This window comes from Magnolia sinica, chromosome 2, assembly GCF_029962835.1.
Source record: "Magnolia sinica isolate HGM2019 chromosome 2, MsV1, whole genome shotgun sequence".
NCBI classification, from domain to species: Eukaryota; Viridiplantae; Streptophyta; class Magnoliopsida; order Magnoliales; family Magnoliaceae; genus Magnolia; species Magnolia sinica.
The window spans coordinates 3,489,852-3,501,894 of record NC_080574.1 but is presented as its reverse complement, the minus strand read 5'-3'; the positions used below and the strand labels follow the sequence as shown (position 1 = coordinate 3,501,894).

At 36.8% G+C, this 12,043-nt stretch overlaps 1 protein-coding gene across 1 annotated transcript; it reads right to left on the bottom strand.

Annotated features, from left to right (window-relative positions):
• Window positions 1-6,286: 6,286 nt before the first annotated feature.
• LOC131232068 (shikimate kinase 3, chloroplastic) lies at window positions 6,287-11,673 on the bottom strand. The gene is made up of 10 exons (XM_058228414.1): window positions 11,087-11,673; window positions 9,837-9,895; window positions 9,563-9,617; window positions 9,348-9,420; window positions 9,144-9,231; window positions 8,320-8,402; window positions 7,998-8,127; window positions 7,649-7,727; window positions 6,896-6,960; window positions 6,287-6,517 (listed from the first exon to the last, which is right to left on the bottom strand). Exons 1-10 carry the CDS (start codon window positions 11,295-11,297, stop codon window positions 6,461-6,463), a joined length of 900 nt encoding a protein of 299 aa, XP_058084397.1. The 5' UTR covers window positions 11,298-11,673; the 3' UTR covers window positions 6,287-6,460.
• Window positions 11,674-12,043: the final 370 nt, after the last annotated feature.

Genomic DNA, 12,043 nt, shown 5'->3' with positions numbered 1-12,043 from the left:
TGTTGAAATTCAGATTGAGAGTTCATTATATCCTGAAGACAATTTGCAGATTTCGTTCATTTACACTTGTTGGAATTTCCAGAAAAAGGGCAGCAAATCTGTTTTGAGAAATTGACTATTCAAGTCGAGCCTTGAACCCGATAGATTTGATCATTTTGTTATCGTTTTCTTCTATCCTCCATTGTGTACAAGAAACACTTAAATTTCTAACATTCAAGACAGATTGTTTATCTTTTCCCAATGGAGGCAGTTCATTCCATTCAAGTTATGAACCAAGACTTTATACGACTGAATCGTTTCGACGGTCAATTCTTCTCAAGATGGCAGCACAAGATGTTTTTCTTTCTGACTACTCTCAAGTTATCCTACATTTTAGATGATGATCTGTCATCTCTATCCGAGCCAAAAGAGGACGACTCAGATCTAGTGAAGGAAGAACGGAAGAAAAGGAAGGAGGATGATTTTCTATGCAAAGGTCATATCTTAAACGCCCTCTCTAATTCTATCTATAATTCGTACCGTAAAATAGTCTCTACTAAAGATCTGTAGACAAATTTGGATCAAAAATATAAAACTGAAGAGATTAGTACTCAGAAATTTCTGATCGACAATTATGTCCACTTCAAGTTTAAAAATGATCAGCTAATTCTCTCCCAAGTAATCGAACTACAGAACTTTGTTGATGAATTGAAGATTGGTGGGATAGATCTTCCTTAAGAATTCCTGGTCAGTGTAGTAATTGCAAAATTACCCTTATCATGGTTTGATTATAAAAAGAAACTGAAACATGATGAAAGGAAGTATACTCTTGAAGGGCTTCAACAACATCTTCGTATAGAAAAAGAGTTCAGAAACCGAGACAAGAAAGAAAGTGCTTCGAAAAATCATTTCAAAGCAAATATTGTAGAAGATGACAAGCCAAAATCTCAGAACTCCAAATTTATTCCCCCAAAGAAAGATACAGAGTTTAAGAAAAATGAAAAGAAAAGGAGCAAGTGTCACTTCTACAATAAGTCTGAATACTACATAAAGGAATGTCGACACAGGAAGAAACAACTTAAAGCTCAGACTAACATGACAAAAGACCAACTTGTAGCAATGGTTACTAAAGCTAATACAATAATATCCGATGGTGGATGGTGGCTAGATACTAGTGCAACCATTCATATATCGAAGGACTGGAACATCTTCAAGACCTATGAAAGTATAACAACTAGACAAGAAGTGAAGATGGGTAATAACGTTTGTACGAACGTTGTTGGAAAAGGAACAGTAGAGCTTCAGTTTACATTAGGCAAAAGACTGACACTAACAAATGTATTGCATATACCTGACATGTCTAAAAATCTAGTGTCAGGCGATCTTCTCAATAAGAGAGGATTCAAAATAGTAATTGAGTCTGATAAGTTGGTTATCACCAAGAATGGTATGTTTGTAAGCAATAGATATTCATGTAATGGTATGATTAAACTGAATAATAATAATAATAATAATAATAATAATAATAATAATAATGTTTCCGTTTATATAATGGATTCTGTATCTTTATGGCATGTTAGACTAAGTCATATTAATTATCATTCAATGAAAAGAATAATGATCCTAGGCCTTATACCAAATCATGAAATTCAACAAGAAGGGAAATGTGATATGTGTGCCCATTCTAAAATAACCAGAAAACCATTTAAGACTGGCATGAGAAAATCATAACCCTTGGAGTTAATTCATTCCGATATCTGTGATTTAAATAATACCTTAACTTGTGAAGGAAAAATGTATTTTATCATATTTATCGATGATTTAACTAGATTTTCCTATGTATACTTGATAAAATCTAAAGATGAAGCCTTTGAAAAATTTAAGCTTTATAAGGCCGAAGTGAAAAATCAGTTGAATATAAAGATTAAAGCCCTCAGAAGTGATAAAGGAGGTGAGTACTCTTGTAATGAATTCAACAACTTCTGTGAATCAAATGGTATAATCCATAAATTTACGACACCTTACACACCTCAGCAAAATGGCCTAGCGGAACGTAAAAATAGGATATTAGTTGAAATAATCAACTGTATGATTACCTTTGAATTTGGGGGGGGGGGTGGGGGGGGAAAATTATTAACAGCAAGCCGTATTCGAAATGCTATCCCACACAAAAAATTGGATATCTCCCCATTTGAATTATGGAAAAAGAAGAAATCATATCTTCATTACTTCAAAGTGTGGCAAAGTATAGCAGAAGTCAAGATTATTGATTCTAAGAGAGTAAAGTTAGGTCCTAGAGGAATCAGGTGTGCTTTTGTGGGTTATGTGATTCATAGTCCCGTATATAGATTTCTGGTTTTAAAACAAACTTCTTTTGCTGACAAAAACATGATTATAAAGTTAGGGATGCTATATTTTTTTTAAAAATACAGTATACAAAGACTATATGAATAATCATAAAAAAATGCAGGTTGATGAAAATATAATAGAACCAATGAACGAAGAGCCTAACAACTTTCACGATAAAACTAACATTCATCCAGAAGGAAATGAACCAAGGAGATCGAAAAGGGCAAGAAAAGAAACATCTTTTGGCCTAGATTTTTATATGTTCTTTATAGAAGGAAATAAAAATGAAATAAGAAAAGAGATTACTCTACCACTAAGTATTGAAAGTGATCCATCAACACTTAGTGAAACGCTCTCATCTCCTGATGTACAGTTTTGGAGGGAAGCCATCGACGATGAAATGGATTCCATAGTCTCCAATAACACATGGTGTCTGGTCAATCTTCCACCAGGTTCAAAGCCTATATGATGTAAGTGGATTTTTAAAACAAAGTTTAATCCTGATGGAACCATAAATAAGTTAAAGCTCGATTGGTAGCCAAAGGATTTAGACAAAAGGAAGGTATCGATTTTTTTGATACATATGCTCCTATTGCTCGAATATCTACCATTAGGACTTTAATTGCTCTCGCAGCAATTCACCACCTAGTAACCCATCAAATATGTGTCAAAATGGCATTTTTAAATGGTAATCTAGATGAAGAAGTGTATATGAAATAACCTAAAGGGTTTGTTCAACCCAAGCAAGAGAAGAAAGTATGTAAACTGGTCAAATCTCTCTCTATGAACTCAAGCAAGCTCCTAAGCAATGGCACGAGAAGTTTAATCAAGTAGTACAATCTAATGGTTTTAGAGTAAACCAATCAGATAAGTGCATATATATTAAAGGTCAACTCATTATCTGTCTATGCATAGATGATATGCTAATATTTGGACCAAATGAGAACTGTGTGAAAGAAACTAAAAAGTTTCTAAGTACCAACTTCGACATGAAGGATATGGGTAAAACCGATGTAATATTGAGTATTAAGATTTATAATCTTAATGATGAAATTGCCTTAACACAATCTCATTACCTAGAGAAAGTATTAAAAAAGTTTAATCATTATGATAGTAAACCGGTTTCAACCCCATTTGATCCAAGTATTAAATTGGTTAAAAATACTAGTAGATGTAAAGCACAACAAGAATATGTGAGTGCTATTGGGAGTTTAATGTATGCAATGAATTGCACTAGACCCGATATAGCATTCACAGTAGGAATGCTAAGCAGGTATACCAGTAATCCAGGACAAGTACACTGGAATGCGATTTCGAGAGTTTTAAAGTATCTAAGAGAAATCATAAACTATGGACTGCATTATAAATCATATCCCACTGTACTTGAACGGTACAGTGATGCAAGCTGGAATGCAGATAGTATAAAATTTAAATCTACAAGTGGCTGGATATTCACTCTTGGAGGAGGAGCAATACCATAGGCATCTAAGAAACAAACGTGCATATCTTAATCTAAAATAGAAAGTGAGTTTATTGCACTTGGTACTGCTTGTAAAGAAGGTGAATGAATAAGATACCTACTGTTGGAAATCCCGTATTGGCTAAAACTTACTCCTGCCATATCTATCTTTTGTGATAGTCAAGGTACTCTTTGTCGTGCTATGAATAAGACTTATAATGATAAGTCTAGAAATGTAGGTCTAAGGTATAACTTTGTTAAAGGATTACTCAGAGATAGAATAATCACAGTGGAATATGTTAAATCCATCCTAAACTTAGTAGATCCCTTGACAAAAGATTTATCAAGAGATCAAATAAGAAGAACCACTAAAGGAATGAGATTAAGATCCATAAAGATATAACTTTCACTCTTGATGGCAACCCTACCTATGTTTTGAAATATAGGTTAGATTTAAAAGGATAAACAAGTCAAGTATGTGACTGAAACATACACTAGAAAAAGAAATTTTGAGTCTCATTTCTAAAAGTCTAGTGTTTGGTTTCTGCATTTCATAAGAGGCTGAGTACTAGCTCTTAATAGATCTATAAGCTGACTTTACTGAGATGAAGCAGAATCATCTTTGATAGATCTACCTATATAAGTAAAGAAGTGAGACCGCTTTTGAAGATATTGAGATCGTCTCTAGAATATTCATGAAATAAGGATACGCACAGGGCCAGAAATGTACGAACTTTTAGATTTCCAGTTATATATGAATAGATATGTGTTATGTGTCCGGTGAGTCATATAAGGTCCTTAGTTCAAGACTAATGGGTCACTAAGTACCTGCATAACTTTGATACGTATATACTAAAGTAAATGTTCAAATTCAAAAGATACATTTACTTATACACCTATTTATACTGATATGTCATTCGTTATAGAATCTGATTTTATTTTTGAAATTATGGGGAATTGTTGTGTTTTTTAAAATAAAAATAAAGTTCAAAAAGAAAAGTTATTTTTAGAAAGTAAATAAATATATTATTTATTTAAACTTTTCATAAATAGTGTGTATAGTCAGTCGGTAAGAGAAGGGGTTTTTGCTTATGCAATCAGTCCGCGCACACGCACGCGCGGCGTGGGCTGTAGGGCTGCTTGGGCAATTTATTAGGCTTACTTATCGCAAGGAACAATAAGAGTATTAGTTTTTTTGGTACACGGTTCAAACTTTTTCGGGTCATGGTTCAACTGGTATTGAAAAGGGATCTACCCTCATGTTTTATTACCTTTTTTTTTATGATTGAGAGTAATTGTGACATGATTATACATGTGGCACATGTGCCACATGTCGCTTATATGCATACAGTTTTTCCTGTCGGATAACTGCTCCTATCTGAATGAGTACAGAAATAACTGTCATAAGACATAGAGTCATGTCCTTTCATGGAAAGGCAATTATTTACTCTGAATGGGTATGGATTTCTTGAAGAGGCTCTTTAGCACCTCTTCAAGAAGAAATCCATAACATTTCAATTGATATAAATCCTGGATACTATAATCCAGAAGAAAATACTCTTAATCCTTAAGATTATATCATCTTCTGTGCAATTACTCTCGATCTAATCTTTTACTGAGTTTTTTCTGAACGTCTTAAGGCATATCTCAGTGTAAAAACTAGAGATCTGTTCAACACTTAAATGTGCAAATTTTCGTGTTGAAAATCGGATTGAAAGTTCATTGTATCCTAAAGACAATTTACAGATTTTCTTCGTTTGCACTTGCTGGAATTTCCAAAAAAAAAGGCGACAAATCTGTCTTGAGAAATTGACTATTCAAGTCGAGACTTGAACCCGATAGATCTGATCGTTTCGTTATCGTTTTCTTCTATCCTCCATTGTGTACAAGAAACACTTAAATTTCTAACACCAACCGCTTGTTCAGTGGCATAAAAAATGCACAGAAGAGTCCAAAAAATCAGCGACGGCTTAATTAAAACTGGAAATGGAGGCGTTCATTTATTTCATTGCCAGTCTGCCTGAGTGGGCCAACTTTCCATGAGCACATGGGCTACATGTTTCGGTTCATAATGTCTATGTGCTCCAAATTGTTGCCACTGCTGTGGCCCACCTGAGTTTAGTGAGGGGTTGATTTGGGGCCCCTTGGCCCAACAAAAGAAGGGTGTTGTATTGGATGGGCGTTTTCCATGACATGCACCCATCAAGTGGGCCTCATGCGCCATACGAGAGTCCCAACCCATGGGTTTTCACACCCTAAATTTCTTTGCTGATTGTAGTTGGCAAAGCACGAAAACTGTCCACCGATCAATTGAGAGAGAGAGAGAGAGAGAGAGAGAGAGAGCGCTGATCACCTAGAGGCCCATTTCAGCCATCAAATGGCTGAAGGTATTCTTACCCCCTTATTTTTCATGGCTGAAAACGACTGGTGCTGATAGGTGATCGATTCCCAAAAAAAAAAAAAAAAGAAGAAAGAAAAGGTATTTCAAGGATCAAAGGATAGTAAACGAAGAGCTGTTCTGTCATACATGTTCCTCTGTACAAATCCAAATGGAGCAAGAAGAGAGATTCATTCAAACAAATCATATATAATTTAATTGAATAAGGAGGAAAATGAAAAATTACACGAGGTAAATGTGAGAGCCAGGGGCATCTTTGATTGCCTTTCCCGGTGCTACAGGCACATTCCATTCGATTCCGCATTCAGACAATTCTCAATCTGTATAAGCGCCTGCAAAGAAATTATTCAGAATGAGATTCCGTAAACACAAAGGATGGTGTTTGGATGCCCCCGACCTTTCCAACCTGAAAAAAACTTAATATCATGTTTCAGGTTGGAATTGGGACATCCCAATGTTGAGCTGGGGCGTTAAAAAAAATAATAAAAATAATAAAAATTTTAAAAAAAAATCCCTCATAACATGGTTCCCGGAGTATGCAATACCCCAAACATACTGCTGGGAATCCGCCATCATCTTCTGATTTCAGGTGCATCCAAACACACCATAAATTTTAAGTCTGAACCCCTCGTATGTAATGGAGAACGGAAAAGAAACAAGGCTGGCCAAATATTTCCAGGAAAAGCATGGAAGTATGATCAAAAAATTACCTCAATAGCTATAGCAGTTGGAGTGATGACACCTACATCCACGTGACCTTGTTTGGTTGCAATATCTGCATAGTGAATGCATCAACTTCTCAGCTTTCACCAAAGATGGAGCACTACAGTTCATATAGCTACCCAATATTCTAGAGCACAACAACTTTCAAGGACCAACAATTAAAGGGTTCTTTGGAGCTGTGCACGGGATATAACAGCATAAACTATGTCCCACAGAAAGAACAGCTCAAAATCTGTAGTTTCGAATTTAATCTCCAGCTGGGAAGCTTATAAGAGTACAAATTGGCAGCTGGAAACATGGGCGATCCAAGAGAGAAGAATGGGTGGTAATTACAAGACCATTGCACCCTGTACATGAGTACCATTGCCTTGCCTTGTTTAATGTTTAAAATGATTGGTTAGGAAACAATTGGAAGAACCTTAATGGGATTGGTTCTGTGACTTTAGAGGAACCTATCTACTATGCTTCTGCAGTAGAGCATAAAATGGAAACCACATTTAGGTGGGATCCAATCTCAGTTGGGATAAGAACAGGAAGTTGTTATCCCAATTGGGATTTTGGCAGAGCATGTCCAGCGGTTCCCAGCCGCCACTAAACACAGGAGCTTCCAAGCACCTCTTGAATCTACAAACATCATCCTCATATTTACATTTGGGTTCAATCAACTGTCAATCTTATGACCATAACTTGAGAAAACAAGAGAAGAACATCGCAATCACTCCACATGTTTGAAAACATACATTGAAGGGAAACAGTGGCATCAGCATTGGCATAGGCTTCTCCCCTTTCGCCAAATAGCGTGGTGAGCCGCGCGAAGGCCTGCACGGAAGTTTAGAGAAAGGGTGGTCAATACAATAATTAGGTCATATATTGATGCTTTGTGGCAAAACACTCTTGCTGTTTTGTGTATAATTCATTAATTCCGATCTACCATTCACTAACCAGCCACTAGCAAATAGCATGAGCAGTATCTGCTAGGACATGATCTGGACATCTGGTCCCTTCAGAACTCAGTGAAATTCAGATCTGTTATACCTAACCAGTGCAACAAAACAAACATATTTAGAATAGCAGGATATATATGGGCACCTTTGTGTAAGCATCGCCAGATTCTTGGTGCAAAAGAGGACGAGAATCAGTCCCTACAGCAGCAATCCGCCTTGCCAAAGCTTCGAGAGGCACATCTAACCAAACGGTGACTCCTTGTTTCATATATCTCCTGGCAATTCCAAACCATGGGTGCTTGTTAATATAACTCAAAATAAGGCTGTGTTTGGTTGCAGCAAATATCATGATATTTCATGATTAATCAATCTAATTTGGTGTGAAATATCGACTGAATGTAGCTTAAGTTGCAGGGCTGAAAATACTGTGAAAAGCCAGACAAACTACTACTTCGTTAAGCCATTACCAGTTGATTGGCCGTATCACTGCACCACCTCCAGTTGCAACAACAAGTCGGCGCATCGAAGACAAGTCCCGCAACACCTCACTCTAAAAGATAGAAGAAGAAAAATCATTACAAGTGCCTCCTACAAAGGACAAACTGTTTAAAAAAATTGTAAAATCTCCAAGAATATGACGGGGTGATGAGCATTGATTGTAGCATTGGTAGTTACTGATTCTTCTTCTTCTTTTAAGAGTGGTGGTTATTGAATATCAGACGTGCTATTTTTGAAGATTTGAGGCAACGAAATGGAGTACATGATGTTGTTTACAGATGCATAGGGAAATTAAGCATCCACTGGAGTATATACTGCAGTAACATCCTTGAATGGTAATGATAGAGATCCTGGGATGCTAATGAGCCCAACAGCATACTAGTGTTTAAATGATCCATAAATTGAAGCAACACTAGAAAATGTTCCGATGAACCAACTATAGCTTTCCCTCCAAAGAAAATATCATTTCATATATACAAACCAAACTATTAATCATGAACCAACTTCAATGATGTCTATCCAGTTCCCTCCAAAAAAAAAAAAAAAGATCTGTTATATAAACTAGCGTACAGGACTATGTTTATCATCACATTGTAAATCAGTTATAAAAATATAAAACTAAAGGCGAATGATGAGAGAACACAAAACAGTATGGGACCAAACATTCTCAAGCAATGCATGCATGGAAATAATTCCCTTTGGAAGATAACAAACCCGCATGACTGCGGGTGCAATTGTACAGAGAAAATGGCAAGCAATTGAATTTAAAATGACAAGCATACTCGTTAAGTACCTCATTATCTCTAAAGAAAGCCTCACTATACTGTTTAAAAATTTGTGAAACAGTAGTTCCACCCACAGCCTGCTCGACCAACTTGTCACTATAACACCCACAGACATCATTGGTAATTGTTAGTCATGGTTCCTTCAGAAGGTTCCCCCAAAATCAAAAGGCAATACTAACATTTCAACCCATCGTGAATATTTAGGTACAAACCTGTCAAAGAAAGAATAACCTAACGCTTCTGATAAAATCTTTCCAACTGTAGTTTTTCCAGAGCCCATCATTCCTGCATTCCATGTACCGCAGAGTTTAACCATTTTGATAATTGGTATGATACATTCCTTATTAACTATATCTAACACGAACTACAGACTAATCCCTCCTATCATTAAAGTAGTGGTAGGTAACTTTGTGGACAGGAGACTCACCGACAAGATATATGCACCGTCCATTTAAGTATGGCAAAACATCTCTTGCCTTCCTCTGCAATTATATGAAACTTCAATCAGATGAACAGAAAATATTAATAGTAATAAATTTACAAGCATGAACTGATGACCTAGTTACACACTTTCAACCTGCAATATCCACCAACATGGGATCAGATACAAAGCAACAATAATGTCAACCAAGGAACAAAGTTTCCGGTATCTTTCCTCACATCAGACTCAAAAAGCAGTCACCAAGGGCATCATTTCATACCTTCAAGATCAAAGCTTCATCAACGGAAGTATAAGAGCTCTCTGATTCCACTGCCGGAGCTGACAAAACATAATTACAGAAATTTTAGTACAATTTCAAATCAGAGCCAAATTTCATCAGTAGAAATGAAAGAGGTACCCAATTCCTATGAAGCTGCTGCAAAAATAGATGTAAATGAACAGAAAAGAGGACTTTCAAACTATAATAAAATTTCCATATGACTTCTGCAGTCAACATCTGCATCGGAACGATGCGTTAATTACTTAGGTGAATAATTATTACCCATTTACAAGGTAATTACCTGTGAGATGAAAAATCAAACAGGTGCTAAGAGATTCTCTAACCACTACTTGAAGATCATATGGATTTCCTACAAATTGAACTGGTGACTTGCCAATGTGCTCTCTACAACCACTTACATCACTGACCGGCAAATTGGTTTCTCCACCTGTCCAATCAGTGAAATTTTTCTACAATAGCACATCTATGGCCCAAACAGATTATTGGTTCCAATCACAAACTACTGTCTCATGTGCCCAAATTTTCTACAGTAAACAGGAATATTAAGCCGGCACTGCCTACAGGTTCGATTTCCAACCGTTACATAAGCCTAAGTCATCATAATAGAAAGAAATGCCATATTCTGTTCAACCCATTGTTGGGGGTCTGTGAGGATCACATTTCAGCAGTCTTAAGCCGTTCATTTATGCCAGCTCTATCATGGGTGGGTCATGCTCCGATATCCCCACATCGAATGATCCTACCGATCCAATAGGTGGCTTGTGAATGAACAACTACAACCAAGGTCCACATCTGATGAGGCCTCAATCCGATGGTTAGGATCATCAGATGTAAGATAATTTTGGAATCTCCCTAATCCAAGACCTAACCCACTGCATAAACTGTTCCGATCATTAGAACAAGCACCACACTTGTACAGCTCGTCAGACCAAGTAAATTGCCCAGTTGAACATCATACACTTCCTCAAAAGGAACTCCTACCAAAAATATCATTTCCAAATATAAAGCATGACAAGGCAACAAAAATGCATTGGAAACAATCTCACTGCAGCAAATCTTGGAAACTACCGCAATTAAAATCTAGTTCTAAGCAAAAATCCAAAATTTATGATTATTCAAAACTACTGCAATCAAATTTGAAGTTCTAATAAGAGTAAATCAGCCATAAAATTCTGGAATTGAATTAAACCAAACGAAATACATCGCACGCAACGGGATGCTTTTCATACCAGCGGCTTTCTCATACGAGCACGAAATCTTCGAGGCAACGGGCCTGGATTGAATCGAAACGCCGCTCCGCGACTTCAAATCCCGCAGATTGAGCTTCTGAAGGCTCCTCTCCTCAGTAGATAATCGCAAGGAACCGTTCGGTTTCTTTCCGATCCTCTCGAAACCGATCCATGGGCAAGATTTCAAGCTCAGAGCACTAGAAGTCTCCATGCTTGAAAAAAATTAGGAAAACGAGATTCCACAAAATCGATTGCGCTTACTGTTGGAAATCCCGTATTTCGACGAAATCACTGCCGCACATCGAAATCGAAAGATCAGGCATGATCGACGGTCGTTGTGAATGGAGAAATCGGGCTTTTGGATATCTGATTTTCCAAGTGAAATGGAGATCTCAGATTAAAACCCTAGAATGGAGAGATTGCAAAGGAGGCGTGATTCTTGCGACATTGCGGGAAGAAGTGCCGACAATTTATATATAAGCATAAGAGGGGGACTGGTTAGGTGAGGGGTGCGCAGGATAAGGAGTAGAGGCGCAGGATAAGCGAACGGGTGAATAACGGGGAAGTGGCAACTTGGGGTTTTCTGGTTTTTACGGATATTTATAAGCGCGAAGGAGGTTTCCGACGCAAGTTCGTTTGCCTCTGTCGCGTCTCTAGTCTCTGCGTGTATCGCAGTCGACTGGGGTCCACAAGATGATTTTTTAGATGATCTTAAGGGTCCATATTACCTAATTTATTGTATAAAGAACAAATAATAAAATTTATTTGAAAGAATGTTTTTTACCATCAGCATAGGTAAATGAAGTTATAACAAAGAAAATAAAATTTTCAATGGTTCAGATTCAACTGTAAAAATCAAAGTTTAAAACCATTATTGAAGAGTGATTATGGGAGAAAGGAGTCTATACGATACTAACTAGAAAATGGACAGTTCAAATCATCGTAAAATCCTATCAT